This window comes from Esox lucius, chromosome 8 (genome assembly GCF_011004845.1).
Source record: "Esox lucius isolate fEsoLuc1 chromosome 8, fEsoLuc1.pri, whole genome shotgun sequence".
Classification (NCBI taxonomy): Eukaryota; Metazoa; Chordata; class Actinopteri; order Esociformes; family Esocidae; genus Esox; species Esox lucius.
The window spans coordinates 9,652,222-9,674,497 of NC_047576.1; the positions used below are offsets into that span (position 1 = coordinate 9,652,222).

Consider the following 22,276-nt stretch of genomic DNA (forward strand, 5'->3'; position numbering starts at 1 on the left):
TTGAAAGCAAGTTATTACTTGGATACTGTAACAATAAACAATTATAATATATAAATAAATTAGTAGAACATATTAACAGCTTTTCAATCCAATATATTAGATCAACTGGACAGGGTCAGTTTGGAACGTCACTTAAACGAGCCATTTGTGCCAACGTCATCGCGATGCGTCAATGCCATGAAAGGCTGGCAGATGCCTCTTCGAAACAGTAGTCTGTTGTCGCTAAGGTACTAGCTTTTTTCCTTTTATTATAAATACACAAATGCGTCGAACAGAGACTTTCAAGTATGTAATTGTTTAATTTCGGCTAGCTAACTCACTATTATCAGTTAGATAGCTAGCTAACAAAGTTTGCATGTACCTAGTCTAGGTCCCAGTTAGCGGTACTGTAACTAAGCATCTCAACTCATCCTCTCTGTGTTCGTTTTCATCTTGATGCGATCGATGTCGATATAATTAAGTGTGTTGATATTTTCGGTTACGTAGTTACATAGTGAAACATATCTTTGATTATGTTAGTTAGTTATCAAGGCGTTGTAAACTGAAAGCTAGCTTAGCAGCCGTTTCATGTGTTGTGTAATATTCTGGATTTAATAATAACGTTAACCACTATTGCACATTCCCTATTTTAGCAAGCTGAGGTTGTTAGCGCGCTATTTAATATGCCAATTCAATGTTATTTTTTGGCCATGGCTCAATTCTGTGGTATGTAAGTTTGCCACACGATTTCGTTTTTAAGCCTGCCAACTGGTTTGTTGTAGAAACGTCAATATGCACAGTTTGGTTAATAAAATTTTTTTTTTCAGTTGAAGAGTAGGCGTAGTCTTAGGGATGCCGAAGAAGTTCCAGGGCGAGAACTCCAAGGCAGTTACTGCCAAGGCCCGCAAGGCAGAGGCCAAAGCAGTGGAAGATGCCCGCAAAAAGAAAGAACTGGAGGATGCACTATGGCAGGAAAATGACAAACATGTCCTGAAGAAAGAACAGAGGAAGGTGAGGCTTTTCTAACTCAATTTAGTATTCCCGTAGTCTGCAGTGCTATTTCACTGGACTGTATCAAAATCCAGTGTTATCTAGGTGTTTGGCAGAAGAATCTAAGTAATTCCCTAATATGTTGTAATGAGACAGATCATTTAACCCTTAATTTTATACTCTGCATGTGAAGGACGATAAGGAGAAAAAACGCCTTGAGGCCCTCGAAAGGAAGAAGGAGAACCAGCGGCTCTTGGAGGAGGAAGCTGCAAAGATTAAGGGAAAAGCCAAGGAGGCGGCGGCGGCAGCGGCTGTGGGCAGAGTGACCCGTGCCCAGATTGAAGAGACACTGCGTGTCGAGCAGCTACAGCAGCAGGAGCAACCCAAAGGCAATGACCTCTTCCATAATGGTTTATTTAATTACAGCCCAGTCTTTCTCTGGATTTTCATGCCCCCCCCCCCCCCCCCCTTGTTCCTTTCCACAGAGAAGAGCCACCTGGAAACGCCCCTGGAGGAGAATGTGAATCGTGTAATTCCTGAGGAAGGTGCAGTGGAAGCTAGATCTGTAGAGGATGCCATTGCCATGCTCAGGTACTGAATAGTTAAGATGCGTGTCCTGTGTTGCCAGGTATAAAAACTGTTTTAAGAGGGGTGGCGGGAGGCATTCCATCAGTGTATCACACTCAGAGTTCATATGGTAATGAATATCCTAAAATCATGGTATTTAGATATTTTTGTCTTGTCCTGGAAACATTTTGGGAAAAGGGAAAAAAAACCCAAAAAACATGGTAATTAAAAACATTTCTGTTGTAATTAGCTGAGCCAGAATCTGAACGATGAGAAATTTTACTGACCTAGAAAATGTACTAGTCAGAGAATGTCAGCCCTTCAATTTGTTTTCTCTCCCCCCCCCCCCCAGCACGGCAGAAGAGCTTGACCGCCACCCGGAGCGCAGGGTGAAAGCAGCGTTTGCGGCATACGAGGAGCTGAACCTGCCCCTCCTTAAAAAAGAGAACCCCAACATGCGCCTGTCGCAGCTCAAGCAGCTGCTGAAAAAAGAGTGGATGAAGTCGCCAGAGAACCCCCTGAACCAGCGCTTTGCCAACTATAACACCAAGTGAACCAATATGAAAAGCTGCTAACACACAACGTTCTACCTACAGGCACATTGGACTTCCATGGAAGAATCCCCCAAACCAATAATTATTCCCCCATTATGATTGTATTACTGGATAACCTGCACTCGCTCCCTAGGATGGACCTCTGATGCCAAGAATCAACTTGGGACCTTTTTTCATTCCGATTCAAACAGGAAAAAAGCAACCTTCTGTGGTTTACACTATCAGTGTTTAGCACATGTTGAAAGGGGAAGTATATTGGTGCAAGACGTTTGACATTAAAGTAATTTATTTCAGTTCACAATACTATTGTATTGAATTATCCCTCATATTAAGACTACAGGTGTGTGGTCTTCACTCTTGCCTCTTCCGATCAACTTTAACCCCTTGAATATAACGTTGACCCACATAGGAATATATGACTGGTGCCTGTTGTAGATTTGTTGTAAGATTAGTAACTTGTTATAAACTGCCATGTTGAGCACCATTGCAAGTAACTCCATTCTCCAATAGTGTGTCCTAGAGCACATGTTTCTCCTCATAACAGGGCCTTTTCTGATGTACCTACTGAATAAACCAATGGTGTGGATACAGATCCTGGTATTATGAAACATTAGGTCTGAATTCTGTATATACTTATGGTTTAACAAAATACTTAATATTTAGATGTTAAACTGTATAAAGATTGTTGATAATCATAAGTTTAAAATGAAACGACTTGTTCAGAATAAGTTACTTATTGAAGTGTGCAGGTGTCAAAAAACTTACCCCCCCCCCCCCCCCCCCTTTATCATTGGGTTGGAACGTTAAGACTTTGCTTGATGTCTTTCAACTTTAGTGATCTGGGGACATTTCAGCTAGAATATCTAACTCTTAGAGGATGGTAAGGGGACACTGAATGCTTTCAGCTGTGCTCCAGTTACCACTTGTTTGCACACCCTTTCATAGATTTAAAGTAGACCAGTGTAAGTGTCATGAAAACTCTGCAGCTCATACCAGTCCCAATCCTGTTCATTTTAACCCGTGACGGGATGTCGATGAGGGCATTGGAACTCCATGTGAAAACACCTATGGCTCTTTCCTTTGGTAGTGACTCAATGTGAAACCTGGATTCTTTGACACTGGATGATAATCATCAGACTAAATTCACAACCATTTTGTTTATGAATTGCTTCTCTATAAGATGTCTTAGATATTGTATATCTATAGGGCAAATTTGCTGTTGGTGTTTTTACAGAAATACAGTATTGTGTAGACATATCTGTCACTGCTTCTGTACTGTTCGAAATGCAGGTACAGTACAGTATGTGTACTTGAAAATACTGTCACTGTAGAACATAATATTCAAAACCCTCTTATCTAAATAAATCTGCAGACGTAGCTTTCCTTTTTAGTTCCAATGGCAGTTTTAACAAATAATGACCAATAAATTGAATTTACCATATTTCCTGTTAAACTGCACTTTCATGTTTTTCATTTTATTACGGTTGAATACGTTAGCCATTAAGCTTAGATGAAGTTTTGCGATTATTTATTTGGCGTATGACATGGCCTAGGCTGCCATTCTTGACAAAGGTTTTCTGTTGTTTTCTCCACTGCACAGCAACATTCAAACAGCATCTTGCTGAGCAAGCACACAGCAGTCTTTGTAACGTTGCCTGCCACCAGTCTGAAAGCGGGACCACAATGTAACAGGCAGTGTTTCTAGTTTCACCATTATGATAGTAAATGTGTTTGTGCAAATTTCATGAATCCATGTGTATGTGACCCCTCACAATTACTCCTGGTTAGTGAGACAATCTCCAAGTATACATTGTGGCCAAACACAACCTTTTTAAAACAATGGAAAACGTGATCTCTCACACTAAGATGTGTCACCACCAATCCAAATCAATATGAGATTCAAGGGTTAAGCAAGTAATTAGAGGATGCACGGCTCACTCTGTCTCGAGAGTCTGATCTCTTGTTTTGTATTATAAACCAATCATTTTTTTGCAAGGTGGGACCTCTCAGCTGAAAAGAAATGTGACCAAAGTACACCATTAATTATGTTCAGATGAAGTGCAAATGACTGTATTAAGCAGTGCTTGTTGAATACAATTAGATCTAGTGTCTAATGATCAGTTGCTTTGGTTAAAAAACACAATGTAACCTCAAGCTTATATACCAGCTATCATTTATGAAAACTTTGTAGACTATTGTAATAGACACAAGTAGATCCATACATGCTATTCTTTAAGGGCGAGGATTGTGTTTAACAATATTACCACAAATGTTTTAAACACAGAGGTGTGACATTGCGAAGCAGACTCAACAGACCAGCCTAGGTTTTGCTTTTTCACAAGTCAAAGCGACTAGTGAAAAATCTTTACATGGTTGTTAATTTTCTCAGAATCTAAATGCATAATCTAGATTCAAGCAAATCCCTTAGATATCTGAAGCTATCAATATGACATCACCCTCCATGGAGCTGGGAATGCGAGATTAGTTTGGGAGCATAATGTTATCGATTTTCACCTATCTTCCATACGAGGGGAACGTCCCATGTGTAGCACCTTAATCTGATTTCACTAACACTTCCCCTGAATGACAAACTTTTGTGTTTGAAGTATATATATATATATATATATATATATATATATATATATATTGTGCCAAGTGAGAACAACATGTCTGAGTTGCTGAATTGTTGTAGTGTGTCCCTTGCATTTTATCTCATCCCTTCTTTCACAAGAATATTGCAGGAGAAGATCCAAGGACCCACCCCTGATTCCTTTTCATCCAGTATGTTTTGTGGAGAGAGGATGCAAGGTACCAAGGAAAGATGAATGAGAAAAAAGGCTTTGTATGGCCTGTCCTTCTGGCGGAGGAGATAAGAGGCTCTGTGTAGGCCTTTGAACTACGAAGCATCAATGACAAGTTTCTCTGACCCCTAATTGAGAATTCTGCTTTGAAAGCAGCCAACCACTCCTCATACAATCAACACTTATTGTATCTATTTATGGAACTGCTTTGAGTCCATGTATGAAGAGCCAGCACTGGCCTTTTGGGTGACCTATGAGAGATTTGTTTGAGAAGGACCCCCATCTCTTAGGAAAACAACTTAGCAATCCCCTCTCGACAGTTGAAATACATTTTTTAAATAAAATGAAATGTACAGTATCTCACAAAAGTGAGTACACCCATCACATTTTTGTAAATATTTGAGTAAATCTTTTCATGTGACAACACTGAAGAAATGACACTTTGCTACAATGTAAAGTAGTGAGTGTACAGCTTGTATAACAGTGTAAATTTGCTGTCCCCTCAAAATAACTCGCCACACAGCCATTAATGTCTAAACCGCTGGCAGAAAAAGTGAGTACATCCCTAAGAGAACATTTCCAAATTGGACCCAAAGTGTCAATATTTTGTTTGGCCACCGTTATTTTCCAGCACAGCCTTAACCCTCTTGGGCATGCAGTTCACCAGAGCTCACAGGTTGCCACTGGAGTCCTCTTCCACTCCTCCATGACAACATCACGGATCTCGGGTGGATGTTAGAAACCTTGTGCTTTGAGGATCCCCCACAGATGCTCAATAGGGTTTAGGTCTGGAGACATGCTTGGCCAGTCCATCACCTTTACCCTCAGTATCTTTAGCAAGGCAGTGGTCGTCTTGGAGGTGTGTTTGGGGTCATTATCATGTTGGAATACTGCCCTGCGGCCCAGTCCTTGAAGGGAGGGGGTCATGCTCTGCTTCAGTATGTCACAGTACATGTTGGCATTCATGGTTCCCTCAATGAACTGTAGCACCCCAGTGCCGGTAGCACTCATGCAGTCCCAGACCATGACACTCCCACCATCATGCTTGACTGTAGGCAAGACACACTTGTCTTTGTACTCCTCACCTGGATGCCGCCACACACGCTTGACACCATCTCAACCAAATAAGTTTATCTTGGTCTCAATGTACTTAGTCTGCTTGTCTTCAGCAAACTGTTTGCAGGCTTTCTTGTGCATCATCTTTAGAACCGGCTTCCTTCTGGGACGACAGCCATGCAGACCAATTTGATGCAGTGTGCGGCATATGTTCTGAGCACTGACAGGCTGACTCCCCACCCCTTCAACCTCTGCAGCAATGCTGGCAGCACTCATACGTCTATTTCCTAAAGACAACCTCTGGAAATGGCACTGAGCACGTGCACTCAACTTCTTTGGTCGACCATGGCGAGGCTGTTCTGAGTGGAACCTGTCCTGTTAAACCACTGTATGGTCTTGGCCACTGTGCTGCAGCTCAGTTTCAGGGTCTTGGCAATCTTCTTATAGCCTAAGCCATCTTTATGTAGAGCAACAATTATTTTTTTCAGATCCTCAGAGAGTTCTTTGTCATGAGGTGCCATGTAGAACTTCCAGTGACCAGTATGAGGGAGTGTGAGAGTGATAACACCAAATTTAACACACCTGCTCCCCATTCACACCTGAGACCTTGTAACACTAACAAGTCACATGACACCGGGGAGGGAAAATGGCAAATTTTCACTTGGGGTGTACTCATTTTTGTTGCCGGCGGTTTTGACATTAATGGCTGTATGTTGAGTTATTTTGAGGGGACAGCAAATTGACACTGTTATACAAGCTGTATACTCACTACTTTACATTGTAGCAAAGTGTCATTTCTTCAGGGTTGTCACATGAAAAGATAAACACAAATATTTACAAAAATGTGAGGGGTGTACTCACTTTTGTGAGATACTGTATATATGTATATCCTCCACAGTCATACACAGTCAAATCAAACAATGAAAAATATATATTGGGGCAGCCTGAAAATCAAGGCTTCTGTTCGAAAGTGCTGCGTATTCGTTACCCGACCAACAATGGAACATGTAGATTTCTGGCTATGATTTTCCTCTTGTCACTCTTGCTCATTTGTCTTCTTTTGAATGTTGAACTTCTGGAACTCAAACTTTTCAAATTTAGCTTATTCTAAAATTAAGCGTATTTTGCAATAATAACACGAAAATATAAAGCAGGACATAAACATAAGCGATAAAATGCAATTATAACAGTGAGAAATACTCTAAATTACCATGTAGATTTAGGCTTTCATGGCTGATGGTTTAAAGGAAATCCTCTGTGTTCTTTTACAAAATTAAGTATATTGCCCTTGGGGTTGCAATTTTATCAAAAACAGGAAGGGTCTAAAGTGGAGACCCAGACTGAGTTTTTTGTCTGGGGGCCCCCTAGTGGTTAGTGACCCTATGCGACTGCTTATGCCTACAACCTGCCTTGCATGTACGTGTGATGATCTGTGATGTGGTCCTTCTTTCTTAGATCCAATGTCACGTCCTTTTTGGTACAGTATCCCTCACAGATCTGTTGCTTTGTCCCCCATACCATTTGCATGGCAGACCTTTTCTAAGCCCTGCAGCTGCCCTTTCTTCAGTTTGAATTCTAATGATCAGTTTCAAAGGAAAGCAGTCCTATCTCAAGTGTAAGAAGAGCCCGTCTAGGATGTTTGCTGTCTGGCTTTCACTTCACAAGCGTTTCGCAGGGTGCTCTGCCCGGTCTCTGGGCAAGATTATCCAAAAGTTGTCTGGCTTTCTACCAGGATGTCCAAAACACTCATCTGAAGGAATAAGGTAAGAGCTGGATTCAGGGGATATGACTAGTGATCTGGTCTGTTTTCCTTTGTGCATTAGATCTAAAGAGAAAATAAAATGTAAATAATACGTGTCCGTTTTTCCCCCCCCAAAGAGTCATACAATTGTATTGCAAGCAATGAGGACGGATAGTGGTTCAGTTTGAATATACAATGATTTGTATTGTAATTTATCAATTCCTTGTAGAGTTTACTGAATATATTGTAGTTAGGCTAGGCCTGAAATTGTTTAATGTAAGTAATCATGTATATTTTACGGGCAAATATTGGTTATGCAGTAGAGAACACAGATTTTAAAAAGTGGACAATACGCTTCAACATTGAAAATCCCTTATTTTAACAACAGCATATTCTGTAAGTACAAGTGACAAATACATGAGGCTACATTGTGAAAAATATTAATTAAAATGAGTACACACTGTATTTAATGTTTTTAAATATAATACTGTGTTTGTACAACCAGTGCGTTTTAAATGTGTAAAAGGGTATTCAGACCTAAATCTATCCAGCAGCAACTGTCTTCACCGTGGTTGAAGAGGATTATTATTAGTGGTTTACATCTGGTTTTGACAGGGGCTTTCCAATCTCACTAAAACGTTTCAGAAGTCCTATGTTTGCTTAAGATACTTGTTGATTTGTGCTCCAAAATGAAGTCCACACTGCCTTTAGATTACTTCATTGATGTATTTTTGATTTGGCACTTCTTTGAGGGAATTCACCAGTGTCTTTGTAAAGTATTGATTCTTTGCACTCTTACAGATTGTCGTTGTGTAAACCCATCACTCTTCTACGATTGTAATATGACATGCAGTGGCTATTGCACGTGGTTACGGCGACACACTTTTCAGTTCATCATTGTAAAGTGTGGGAAATCCATGGATTATTACACAATTGTGAACTAAAATAAAATATAAGTGTATACGAATCATTATCAAGGCATCACAGAAGTGGGTTTTATAAATTTGCAGTGTGAAAGAGTAGATAGTCTACATTTACCTGCATAGTCTATAAGGAGCCAAGTCTGCTAAAATCTACAGACCTGTCTCTGAGTGACCTTCCAGGCTGTGACCAAGATGGTCCCCAATTGATGATTCCTTTACATTTCATTTAATTCATTGAAATGTGGTTCCCTGTTTGTGTTACAGCAACTCAGCTTTCGGCCAACACTGCACAAAAGTTACAAAATAATCATCATCCTCACCGTGCAGCATGAGGCTGGTTCTGGTGAAACCCACCAGTGCAACACGTAGACTCGATTCAACAGGAGACCCTTGCAATGAGGGAGACCCGGACCACTGCAAATCAAGAGTTCAGTCCCAACACGACCAGGCCCCGGAGGTCATGCAGTGTCACTCCATGCAGGGCCACTGCAATGTTTCCACTTCCAATTCTCCATCACTGGCCACCTCAAATGGAGTTGGTCCGCCAGGGACATTTCCACCATTAAAAACACATTGCACTACATTGTCACAGCTGAGCAATCAAGATCTCCTTCATTTTTGTGGCCAGGTGGGAGGTTCACTTGAACAGCGGTGTGAAAACCCGCTGTCAGAGTGGCATGGCACAACGGACGCATATCCCGACGAGGCCTGTGGCACTGTTTGTTTGCCTCCAAGTACAAAACATTGTTCAGAGGTGGCAGGTTTCCTGCCACAAGCAAAACAGGGCTTCTTGAAGGACTGCCTCTCTACATTCACCACAAAAGGAACTCCTTGTCTGCAGTATACCCATTCCAATCCTCAGAACAAAATGGTGTCATCTTCAAAACAGGAGGGTTTTGTCGATCACCAGAAGCATCATTTCACATCCTTTTGCAGAGGTGATGAGCTGAAGGGGTACAGTCAATGGCAGCTGCAGACGCATGATCATTACAACCCCAAAGAGCATAACCTCTCGACTACACTTACCCCAGTCTCGACTACTGAAAAATCTGAATCTTCCCTCAACATACCTCAGAATGGACATGAGTCATGTAACGTCAGGCAGATATTGGTTTTGTCTCAAACTCCAGCAGCAAACCAGCAGCAAACTCCCATAGAGGGACACACAACACAACACCAATTTATGTTAGAGAACGGTTTGCCCAGCTGGGGTGACGATGAGTGTGGAGGACATTGTGAAAGCCAGCGACCTTGCTCACACCAGCACCCACAGCAAGACTGTCATTGTGACTATTTCAGCACCCTTAAATGCCATCAGTGTTCTCTCTACCCACGCAGCAGCAAATCACATGTGAGGAATTTGTCTGTGGCTAATGGGAGCAGAAGCAGTGTTCACTCCTCTTCCAGTAGCCATTGGGGGCAAGAGGACCATCATACAGAAGGAGAAAGGCAACGAAAAGGAGAGCAGCTGGCACAACTTCATACCAACAATGTTGACCGTAATGGATCGACACATACCCTGATCAACAGCATAAGCCCAGAGCTTCATGGCACATTTATCAACAGCACTGGAGATTCACCACCAAACTTTTCAGAGCTGGACTCTGAGAGACCAGAGCCCATCAAGGCTATTCACAGGTCTGTCTTGGAAGAGGTGTTCTCCAAAGGCATTAGCGAGGACAACAGTAAGCCTAACGGTGAAGGAGGAGATGCACCCCAGAAGAGGACCAAGGACATCGGCTACCGGTTGAGCCAGCGTCGGGCGCTCTTTGGAAAACGCAAACAGTTGAGCGACTATGCCTTGATCTTTGGAATGCTTGGGATCGTCGTCATGGTGACAGAGACAGAACTGTCCTGGGGGGTTTACACAAAGGTAAACATTTATTTTGTAGTGGATCGATCTCAAGTAATGTCAAATCACATTATCCAGAGGTCAAAGATAAACAGTGGGCATAGGGCTGATACAAAGAGGGGTTCTCTTGCCTTAATGACACGCTGTCTTTCTTCTGTGCAGGAATCCTCCTGCTCATTTGCTCTGAAATGCCTGATCAGCCTTTCAACTGCTATATTGCTTGGACTCATTGTTATGTACCATGCACGGGAAATACAGGTGACACGCCCACATCTCCATCACAATGTCAATACTAGAGTCTTCCCCCCTTCCCCTCTCTGACTAAATCCTCTGGTTCACCTTCCTCTCACTGCGCCGGCACACACAGCTCTTCATGGTGGATAACGCGGCTGACGACTGGAGGATCGCCATGACGTATCAACGCGTCTCCCTTGTCGTCCTGGAGCTGCTGGTCTGTGCTATCCACCCCGTCCCGGGCCAGTACGTCTTCACCTGGACGACCCGGCTGGCCTTCAGCTACATGCCGTCTGTGACAGACGCCGACGTGGACATCATCCTCTCGGTGCCCATGTTCCTGCGCCTCTACCTGATCGGCCGTGTCATGCTGCTGCACAGCAAGCTGTTCACGGACGCGTCGTCGCGCAGCATCGGGGCTCTGAACAAGATCAACTTCAACACGCGCTTCGTCGTGAAGACCCTGATGACCATCTGCCCCGGCACAGTGCTGCTGGTCTTCAGTGTCTCTTGTTGGATTGTCGCGGCGTGGACGGTTCGTGTCTGTGAGAGGTACAGCCCCCCCCCCATCTCCTAACACAGTGGTTCTCAGACCTCCATGTATTCGATTTATCCCAGAGCTATCACGCCTGAATCAGCTTTTCATCTGATTATGAAGTCACTGGCTTGATCCAGTTGAGCAAATTCAGATCTACAACAAATTTGGGAGATGACTGGCGGTCCCTGAGAGATGTTTGAGGACCATTGATACAGTAGGCCTTTTCAACCCCCGCTGCAGCAAACCTCCTACACTCATGTGACGTCATGTAAGATTACAGCCGGTCCCATCTTAATTAAGGTTAACACTAGATGTTTGAGAGGACCCTTGCCACACTACTGCCTAACATACAATGAAACGTACCGGAATGTATTGTATGAGACTGTAATATACTGTAAGAAAAAGACAGGTGTGTACATTATAATGGGTGTTTTTCTTGTTCCTCCAGGTATCATGACGCACAGGAAGTGACCAGTAACTTCCTGGGGGCAATGTGGCTAATCTCAATCACTTTTCTCTCTATTGGCTATGGAGACACGGTCCCTCACACTTATTGTGGAAAGGGTGTGTGTCTGCTGACGGGAATCATGGTGCGTTATATACATCCCTATCAACCAGCGTTAGCAGAGATCTGTGGCATTCCGGATGAGGCAAGCAGCACATTCACTAATCTCGTCTTTTCCACCCAGGGGGCCGGCTGTACGGCCCTGGTGGTTGCCGTAGTTGCCAGGAAATCTGAGTTGACTAGAGCCGAAAAGCACGTTCACAACTTCATGATGGACACTCAGCTCTATAAACGGGTAAGTAGATGTTAAAGACCTAAAATCTATGGACGTCCAGTGGCAGAGTCATGTACTCCCATCATATGTTAATTTAGTCCAACCAAAATGCGTTTAAGAAATATGATCTATGACTTCGTAATAGCTCCAAAAAGCTGAACACTAAAAGAAGAGCTCATTGGTTCCCTAGCATAAAGAAATACATATTTAATATAGTATAAGTAACAACCATGTAAGCTATCATACATTATACATTGTTATGGCTTCTTAACTCAAGCAAACTGCGCAGGATGTCTGCCACCCATTTTGTAATGGCTAAGCTATGATAAGACTCTAGGATTTTATTAAACATATATAAGACCCAAAACCAAGAAACAATTCAAAACTTGGACAATTTATAACAGTTCTACAGAATTTAGGTCTGGAGTGCTTTGATAGACAATGTGGTTGTGGCTATGCTTCTGTGTTCATGGGGATCCCAAGGTAACTCTGTAGATGTTGACTCAGTTCAAAATCTCCTTTCAATTGCAAGCATGCTTAGGACATATTATTTTGTCACCCCAAAGGTCACTTGAAAGATCAATCTGTAAAATTTGATAAATTATTTGAACTAATTCAATTTATTGGACTACATTATGCATGGTATGTGCAAGAGGCTAGACATTTTAAGTTCCTCTAAAAGTTCAACATGAACATGGAATTTGGCCTTTTGGCAATAAACTGCTGCTGAATAAAATGGCAGCTTCAAAAGGGTTGTTTGACGAAACCTGGAGGTTTGAATCCTGTTGCTCTTCTTTGACAGTAAGCTTTTTACAAGAGATTTTCAAATGTTTTCCATGAATACTGCAGCATTTTGTTTAAACATCCAAATTCACACCCAAGACACTTACTGCAGCCAACTTAGTTACCATAATAGGACCATCGTATTTACCCATTTCCTGAAATGTTCACCCAGGTGAAAAACACAGCTGCCAATGTACTCAGGGAAACATGGCTCATCTATAAACATACCAAGTTAGTCAAGAAGATCGATCATGCCAGGGTACGCAAACATCAGCGGAAATTCCTACAAGCCATTCATCAGTAAGTAGCATGGATGATCAAACTTGGGAATATTAATTGTGTTCAGTTTGAAGAAAACAGAAAATTAGCATTGGTCCAACTGTTAACCAGTGATACCTGCACTGACTGGAGTTATCCCTTTAAACAAAGAATAGTGAAAGTGTGTCTATGAAAGTGTGGTACTCGATCCAACTTCACTTTCCTTTAGACTGCGCCGAGTCAAAATGGAACAGAGGAAACTCACAGACCAGACTAATACACTTGTGGATCTTGCCAAGGTGCAAGCAAGTTTTTGTTTTTACAATGATCTCTAACTGTTATATATTTTTCGAAACCCTGATAATGTGAGTTTGACATGGCTTTTGCTCCACAGACTCAGAACATGATGTACGACTTGGTGTCAGACCTGCAACGGCGCAGCGAGGACCTGAATAAGAGGATCGGTAGTTTGGACGACAAACTGGGCTCCATCCTAGTTAGTCTGCAGGCCCTGCCCAACCTGCTTTCCCAGGCCTACACACAGCAGCACACAGACGTCTTAGATAGCTGTATCCATCATGTAAAGACAGCCTCATTGGGCAATGAGCACCACTGGGTTCCCACTATGAGCCAACCCAGTCCCCCTCCACTGTACAGGAGACCCCACCTGGCAACTGACAGCCTGCCGACGCCGCCACTACTGTGATCTCAAATTATTTGTTAGCTCAGACAACTTTTGCCCAATTTTGCCAAACCTTGGGTGAATGATACGTCTTGCCATAGCGATTTGGAATTTCCTAAATTACTCCAATTGGCAAGCTGGTGGTGCTGTAAAAAAAAAAAAAAAAAAAAAGTGAAGATTTGTATTTAAATTTTTTTTTGGAGGTACCCAACAAAGGACCCAATTTTCTGAGTCACAGCCTCGCAGTACAGCATTTCTATCACGGCCAGGAGGATGTATCCTGATTGTGGCCTACGGTGTTCTCTTGAATCTGATTAAATTTGACACACCTGCTCTGGGATGTGTTAACCAATAAAATCTCAAACACCGGTCACAATTTCATCCAATTTGGGTGAACGATGTGTCTTAAGACATGGCTACCTAATCATTTCCATCTTCTAATTGGCTCATTCATCCCCTTTCCTCATCCTGTAACTATGGGAGACAACATTTACTGTCTTGTTTTATTTTCGTGTGCTGCATATGATTCTACCCAAGAACTAGGTCATTCTTCTGTCTATGAATTTGAGAGTGGTTACACCACTCAGCTGTTCACCATAAGTGTAAATGGGCTACAGGTTTGTTGTTAATCGCATACTGAATTGCCCGTCTTTGAACCTGGCTCATTCTTAAATTGCAGGGCATTTATTCATATTGGCATTTATAAATATTGTGTACTTGCTTTATATTACAATCTTCCCATTCTAAGTAGGTATTTTGAGGATCCCCATTTGGCCCAGGCTAGGACGCACCTCGTCTTCCATTGGTCCTGTGTAGAGCAGCTGGTAGAGCACAGTGCCTGCAAACCCCAATGACGCGGATTCAGAATGTAAGACTTTCTAAAGGCACTGTACTGTGCTTATACCGCAATATAGTGAATGTTTCTTAACCTGAAAAAGTAGACCCGAAAAAGTAGATGATTTGGATGTTTATTTGATAACATTTATTGAAAAGGGAAGAAAAAAAATAAGAAATTAAAAACAATCCTCAGTTAGGAAATAAAATATAAAAAAAAAAAATTACATGCAAAGTAATTTACATCTGCTAAAAAAATACTTTTCCCGAGTAGCCTCTCATTGAGGGTTAGGTGATTGGATTTTATAGTGAGACAATCTACACATAAACAATCAACATACAGGAGAACTGTAATAAAATGTTTACCAACAGGATTTGTAATTCATTCAGTTAGGTATTAACTTTATTATATTTCTCTATTCATTACAAATACATTTCCCTGAGGAAACAATTCCACTGGAAGTTCTACAGATTCAGTGGCTGATATGTTCTAAATGCCTCTTAATGGTTTGTTTTAGACACTTAAAATGTAACCAGGTGATTAGTAATGTCAATGGCTGGTATAATGTACCTTTAAAAGAGCATAGAGTTCAGCATACAATTCATTGCTTCGATATAGCAGAATCTAGGTAAAACATGATTTTGTGGGGGAAAAAACGGGAAAACATTTGCAGATTTTCAGATAATCATTACTGATTCAAAGTTGAACCACTGTGATAGCTGAGATACTGAATCCTTCATCTAGTAGCCAGAATAAAAAAAAAAACTTGATATTCACAGCAAAGCACATTCTTCAGCCAGTAATATACATCATTTTAACATAAAAGACAAACTGTTTTTTGTATAAAACAAAGCATTTTTTACAAATTGTAGGTAACAGGTGATAGTGAAAACAGAGATTGTCTGGATATTTCTGCCCAGAAAGTGTGTCAAATTGAGGTGACAATATATTATATGGAATCCCTTATTTCAGTTGTTAGATTTAGGTTTACGGTCTTCAGAGAGTACGGAGACAACATTCCTCACATGACTTTATATCATAAGGCCAGGAGCTTTTCCTCAGTTACACCATATCAAAAATATTCCAGGCTTTAAAGGTATAACTAACAGTGTAGTTTTTCCTGGTTAGATCACAAGGTCAGGATTCTGTTCAGGAAAACCTCCTGGCCCTATGCATGAACATCAGTGGCTTAAATAAATCCCCAGTGGACTTATGTCCAGTAAAGACACACAAAACAACCCCGTTAACATTGACAAAACACCAGAACAAAATCAAATCCCTACATCGCAAAAAAGTACACACCTGATAGTGACAAAACAGTACCAAAAAGGAAAAATAGAAAGCAACCCTACAGCCCTTAGATATAAATGAAAAATACAGACTTCAAGCATCTCTAATCAATCATTTTAGGCTAAATAACACACACAAATACTGAAAATGTATCTCAAACAAATATAGAGTCCACAGTTTTATATTACTATTAACATAAAAGTATATAATATTCCAGCATTGGTTTTTTCACCATACTGAAAACAACTTTTAACAATAACATGTTATTTATTCTTTGGGAATCATAAAATACGGTTTGTTTTATACAATCATTAAAATTAACATTTTAATTTGAATTTATATAACTAAATACCAATTTGAAAATGTTCTCAACAAAACAAATGATCTGCAGTTTTTGGAAGAAACACACTGGCTAGTAAAAGTTAACTCACCCCTAGCAGTAATAGCATTATGATGCCTTACATCTGAAGGTCACTCATTTTAATCTTCTTTCTACAGATCTACACAATCTACTTCATATTTTCTCTTGTGAAAGAAGCTTCTAGATTATCTCAATAACATAAAAACTATTCTCTGTGCCATTAAACCCCAGAGTAACCTCCTGGTATAAGCATCTTCAACAGTTATTACAACTGTGAATAGTTCTAAGTCATATCTTTGCCATGTTACCATGATGCAAACTAAGCTTTTTTTTCTTCACAGAACAATTACACATATTGTAATGCAAAAGAGAAATCATTACAGTATTTCAAAAGGAACTGAATGTTGAGCGGACAAGCCTCAGTCCTGACTACGCTTGAGCAACTTCTTATCCAGAAAATATTTATCTGTTGGCGTCAGAGTTTTAGAAATCTTAGACATATTTACAACTGTAATAGCTATATAAACAACTGTAATGGCTATATTAACAAGCTTCTACCAAGCATTAACCCTGGGGTGTGAAGACATACCCAACCCCCCCATCCATATTATGTATTTTTTATTCCTTTTAATTGTTTAAATTAAAAGGTCATAAAATATAATTTTCATTTTCACAATGTACGGAGTAGGTTGTGTAAATCAGTGGAAAATAAATCTAATGTAATTAATTATTAGGTCAGCAACATGAAGAATTTAAAAGGGGTTTGTAGACCTTTACTAGCTACTGTACCCTTAGTAAAAACATAACTGTAATGGATACAATGTGGTCTGTTTGTAGAACGATGCCTTAGTATTAACCATTTACTCTTGAACCTGGTCAAAGTCAACAAACAATACTGCTGGATGTTTATGACAAATACTTTATACTGTGCCTTTCTCATATTGCCAATATTCCGGCAATCATGAACAAAATAAAGATCTGCAAGGTTTGAAATTGGACTTCTGTAACAAACTATTTCATCATTACTGAAACTGAAGTGAATCAGAAAAAATAAAACACATTTATATGGAAATCAGCGTGTTTGAATTGACATAATACTGTCTTAATAAATTTCTTTAACGCTTGCGTATATTTCTAAAAGCCTTGCGTATATGCGGATCATGTTTAGTCTCTTTGCAGTCTGTGTCATAATCATCCAACAGAATACAGATTACATCATGATTATAGCACGACAGCATAACATAATCAAATATGATTGCCTGGTATGGCAGTACTGCAAGACAAAAACACCACAGCATTTAATCACTGCACAAACTATAATTTCTCCCAGTTTCCACTGGTGAAACATGCATGCAGCAAACATCCGTGCAGGATTATTCTGCGGACCCTCAATACGTTTCGATACACGGAGATATGCATTTCCATCTTCTTGAGTAAGATGATGTTTAAAAGTAGCCTACAGTGTTGCAGACGATGTTAACTACCTTCTGCATAGACCGCGTTCAGTATATGGCCTAGTGGCGTGGCCTGAAGGACATGATACCTATATGGGGCAAATCAGATCCACAGCGAATCCTTAAGTCATGATTTCATTAAAAGATTTAAACAAGCATTTTAGCGCTACTTCTCAGTACTGTTTCCTATCATTCTGACACACGCAGATTTTGGAAGTAATCAGATGAACACACACACAAGGATATAGAAACGACGTGATGAATCTGGGGCTATGACAAAACTGGGTAATGTAGTACACAAATCTGACCTGCAGAAAACATGGCATCTACAATACTGTCAACGCATAATTAGGGTGGACAGCAACAAAATGTTATTTATTGACATATTGAGAACCAATTCAGCTGTTCATGGTGATGGTGGGCGGAGATGTACAGTCGTTGCAAACACTATTGGCATCCTTGCACTTAATTGAAAAAATATGCACACTTTGTTCTAGTAAACTCTAGAAAAAGAAATAAAAATTGTCCGTGTAGTTCTTTGGTTTGCAGGAAAAAAACAGGAATGTTTTACTAAATCTCAGAGTAAACCAAAAAGAAATCCTAAAATCATCCAGATAATATTATTTACACCTTCTAGACATAATTAGAGATAATTTGATTTCAAGCAGGTAATTTTCCTTTGCTTGGGAATTGAACAACTGTGGCAAGTTGCAGGTCACTGGTTGGTCAGGTCACTGCTTGAATGAGTGAAAATCACTCATTCAACCAGTTTGAATAAAGAAAAGGACACATTCTGCAGTTTTGCGATGAGCGGTGGGAAAAAGAAAATCAGAGAATTGTATGAGGTCAGACACAAGATTGTAGCAGCGCGTGGACTGTATCAAGGCTACAGGTCGATGGTAGAGTAAGCAGCACGATCAACGGCCACACTGATTCAAGCTGACCTTCGGACGAAAATGGATCAGAGTTTCAACTTGAATCATCCATTGTCAACTTAATTCAAGGGGGTTGTAATGTAGAAGACCCAAGTGGAACCCGCTGCTGAGAAAGTGACAAGAATGCTTTACTGTAATTTGCCAAAACCCACCTGAACATGCCACAATCTCCTATGGACATTTGAGACCAAATGAGAGCTTTTAGGTAAAGCACACCATCTCTACGTTTAGAGAAAACAAAAAGCAGTCAAAGAAGAGAACACCTCCTCCACATTCAGACATGGTGGAGGTTTGGTCATGTTTTGGGGTTGCTTTGCTTGCCTCTGACACTCGGGGCTTTGAACAGGTGCATGGCATCATGAAATCAGGAGAATGCCAAGACATTTTGGAGCCCACTCAAACTGTGAAGAAATCTGAAAACCGTAGTTGAAAGGCATCCTTTATATCTGGGAAAACTGGAGCAGTTCAGGCAAGAAGTGTGCCAAATTACCAGTACAAAGGTGCAAGAAGCTCATCCATGGCTATAGAGAAGCACTTAGGCGCAGTTATTTTGGACAAAGGCTGGCCACCATATATTGAGTCTATGGCGTCAATGGTTTTGCCATTTTTGTTTATTTTCTGATTTAAAAGGATAAAACAAAGAATTTCTGTAATATTAACGGTGAAATAAAGAATCGCAGAGACCAAATTCTTTGGTCATTCTAAATTTGCTTTTAGAGAAAACTGAGTTCAATGAAAGTGCAAGGGTTCCACATACAGTTGGCAACGACTGGAGGAGGATGTCTAAGCGTCATTATCCACAAACGTTCCGCTCCGCTCCGGTCAATGAGCCCGTCGTCCCAGACCTCTACCCAGCAGCCTCCACGGATGGACGGTGAGCGTAAGCCCCTGTCGTCTCTCCTCCCACTGTGCCGAAGGTACGGCGTTATGGCTATAGGCCACTGGGCGATGACAGTACAGGGCTGCGGGTTCCACATTTGTATGGAGGGGAGCCCGGCACACTCACTATGCTCGGGCCCTCTGCCATCAGAGCGCTTCCAATAGTCTTCCACAGGAAGAACGGCTTTACATAAGAGGACCACATGTTGTTGTTGTTTTTTTTTTTTTTTAAAGACAGGCCAACAATTCCATACAGACTCGAGAAACGTTAGCCTAACATTATGTCCACTCGGCTTTGGATGGTTTCTACATTCGCGGGGTGGGGTGTGTCGATCCTTCCTATGAATCCAAACCATTTGCATGCTCAACACATTGGGTTTCATGATAAATAAACAGAAACTAATACTTTGGTCAGCTTTCAGCAATAATAATACTACAGTAATGAGATGCAATAGTTTTCCAACCACAGCGGATGTACGGAGGTGGGATCATGCAGATCCATGCATCCAGTCCCCTGTAAGGTAGTGATCAGATGTTAGTGGAGATGTACGCTGGCTGCTTACAAGCCGGAGTGACTGGTGGGGACGACGGGGACGACGACACCTAGAGCTCCCGGAGGAATCACAGGAACATAACTGTAGAAATCATTCCCTATTTAAAAACCGACGACCCGGAGTTTGTCACTTCACGGCGTCTTTCGGCGAGCGCTCAGAAGCGATGAGGCAATAATGAACCTCCCAGTAATCGTGTGGGGACCCGGCATGTCGCGCAGCTGTGGGGTGGGAGACGGACCGGATTGGACTATCCTGAGAGGCATACTGGTGTAGTAGACTGGGGAGCAGCGGTCGGTGTAATGTCTAGGAGGGGTCGGGTCGACTCCCCAGGGTCTGAAGGGAACGACGGTTCTAAGCAGTAGAGCAAAGAGTTGCTCTGGTTCACCATCCCTCCTGTTGCTCTACCTCACAGACCGTTCTCTCGGCCATTCTTTCCACAGACGTGTTTGTCCGTTTGGTCTTATATGTATGTATGTATGTATGTATGTATGTATGTGTCTGCTGTGGTAAGGGGGGTGAGGGTTGGGGGGGGGGGGGGGGGGGGGGGGGTTGAGGGATGCTAGGAGTCGGCCACAATCTGATAGGACGACTCGTTTTTGGGGGGGTTCCCGGGCTTCGCCTCGGTGGTGGTGGTGGGTTTCGGGGGCCAGTCAGGGTCTACGCTCAACTCCTGAGCCAGGTGCATGTAGCGTGCCTTGGGGACCGTCTTCCGGCGGCAGCACAGCCACGACAGACATTTGGCTCCCGAGAAGTCAATACCGCCCTAGAAGTAGCACAATAACAACGACAAGAGGACAGAAAAAGTGTGTATGTGGGGGGGTGTGTGTGTGTACATTTCTGCTGTGGATAATCATTTTCTATCTAACTTATCAAAAAAATTGTGTTTTGTATTTTCATGCCTTTATGGTACAATTACATCCCATGCTTGTGTCAGCACATGCACTATTTGACCGACAGAAGGTAGCGATGGTATTCAGATTGGTGCCCTCTGTTGCAGCATGCATACATGTTTTTCTAGAACGTTCAAGAGGAACATCCTTTGGCCAGCAAAGCAAGAGTTTGGGCGGGACTGCTGGTGGTTTTCCGCCTGCGAATTACCTCAAAACACTAGAAGTAAAATCAGGACAATTTGCAAACTGAAATGGGAGCAAATTTTACCTGCTGCATGCTGAAGGAGTCCAACACCACACTGTGAGCTAGTCTGCGGTGTGTATTATACATACCTGACCTGGGCCATGCTGGGTCCACTCTGCTAGGGGCATAACATTGAAAGCTCTGAGGTACATGCAATGGGAGGGGATTACTGGAGCCACGTCTACACTAGTGGAGGCGTGGGGGTAAGACAGGGGAGGACTCCCACGGGGGAGTAGTAACACACACAGCCCACCAGGGGGCGGAAGAGAGGAGTCAGAGAGCAATCAGGTCTGCACATGCAAGGTCGGGGGGAGGTTATATCAAGAGCCAGGTGACGGAAAAAGAGAGTGAAGGAAAGACAAAGCGGAGAAGCGGGCATCGGGGGGGGGGGGGGGGGGGGGGGGGGCATAGCGGACGGAGGACAAGAGGAGTGTCAGATTTTCCAACCTGTGTTGAGGCGGGGGTCACGCCATAGCCGCCCTGCTTGTCTCGGCTGAACACTAGCTTCCATAAGACGATGTCGAGGACGAGGGTCTATGGAATAACAGGCGCAGTGGTCGGGAAAGAATTACAAAGGGGTAGAGTGGCTACTTGATCACACAGTTTCACTCAAGAGATTTTCTCCACACTCATTTGTTTGAACAGACAAACTATTTAAAAAGGGACAAATCGGGGTGATTTCAGGGTTGTGCGTTAGTCGCGAGAGGCTAAAAAGGGGTTACTCTCAACACAAATTAAGACACGATATGTAGATTAGGGAAAAGGGTGTAATCCCGTAACAGGAGAGCAGCCCTACACCTAAACTCAGTTTGGTTGTGACTGGGGATCTGCTGGGATTATCCAGGCAGCGTCATCGCCAGTTCTGTGGGAGCTTCGGCAGCCTTTAAAGAGTGCGTTGTCAAATGTCATTGCCAAGCAGGCTTGAGAGGCTCAAGAGGGGGTTATAGCAGCACAAGGAGTACCACCATTTGCTCTACTGCACTGGGCAAGCCACTTTCAGACCACGTCACTGGTAAGCCACCTCCGTCATTTTCTCGCACTTCTCCGTGCTTGGAGATTGAAAGAGAGGCAGGGATGACTTGGTGTGTAACCAACCA

At 42.1% G+C, this 22,276-nt stretch overlaps 3 protein-coding genes across 5 annotated transcripts in view; 2 read left to right on the forward strand and 1 right to left on the reverse strand.

Annotated features, from left to right (window-relative positions):
- The first annotated feature begins 119 nt into the window (after positions 1–119).
- On the forward strand, positions 120–3,543 carry ccdc124 (coiled-coil domain containing 124). Its single transcript, XM_010871432.5, has 5 exons — positions 120–227; positions 807–990; positions 1,163–1,358; positions 1,455–1,560; positions 1,889–3,543. Exons 2-5 carry the CDS (start codon positions 832–834, stop codon positions 2,088–2,090), a joined length of 663 nt encoding a protein of 220 aa, XP_010869734.2. The 5' UTR covers positions 120–227; positions 807–831; the 3' UTR covers positions 2,091–3,543.
- A 6,285-nt stretch (positions 3,544–9,828) lies between these two features.
- Positions 9,829–13,761, forward strand: kcnn1b (potassium intermediate/small conductance calcium-activated channel, subfamily N, member 1b). The gene is made up of 9 exons (XM_010871455.1): positions 9,829–9,962; positions 10,142–10,484; positions 10,626–10,721; positions 10,831–11,249; positions 11,684–11,825; positions 11,925–12,035; positions 12,970–13,097; positions 13,285–13,354; positions 13,450–13,761. The coding sequence occupies exons 1-9, from the start codon at positions 9,829–9,831 to the stop codon at positions 13,759–13,761; spliced, it is 1,755 nt and encodes a 584-aa protein (XP_010869757.1).
- Positions 13,762–20,584: 6,823 nt separating this feature from the next.
- atp13a3 (ATPase 13A3) overlaps positions 20,585–22,276 on the reverse strand; it is a 36,358-nt gene continuing 34,666 nt past the window's right edge. For all 3 annotated transcript variants that reach the window (XM_029121627.2, XM_029121625.2, XM_029121626.2), the window contains exons 31-32: positions 21,627–21,713; positions 20,585–20,808 (exon numbers count right to left, since the gene is read on the reverse strand). In XM_029121627.2, the coding sequence (XP_028977460.2) occupies positions 20,605–20,808; positions 21,627–21,713 (291 nt within the window). In that variant the 3' untranslated portion in view covers positions 20,585–20,604. The remainder of the gene's footprint in view (positions 20,809–21,626; positions 21,714–22,276) is intronic.

Coding starts and splice junctions, on each gene's coding strand:
- ccdc124 (XM_010871432.5), top strand. CDS start 832: ATGCCGAAGAAGTTCCAGGGCGAGAACTCCAAGGCAGTTACTGCCAAG. Junction 991..1,162: donor TGAAGAAAGAACAGAGGAAG/GTGAGGCTTTTC, acceptor CTGCATGTGAAG/GACGATAAGGAGAAAAAACG. Junction 1,359..1,454: donor GCAGCAGGAGCAACCCAAAG/GCAATGACCTCT, acceptor TCCTTTCCACAG/AGAAGAGCCACCTGGAAACG.
- kcnn1b (XM_010871455.1), top strand. CDS start 9,829: ATGAGTGTGGAGGACATTGTGAAAGCCAGCGACCTTGCTCACACCAGC. Junction 11,826..11,924: donor GTCTGCTGACGGGAATCATG/GTGCGTTATATA, acceptor TTTTCCACCCAG/GGGGCCGGCTGTACGGCCCT. Junction 13,098..13,284: donor TTCCTACAAGCCATTCATCA/GTAAGTAGCATG, acceptor ACTTTCCTTTAG/ACTGCGCCGAGTCAAAATGG.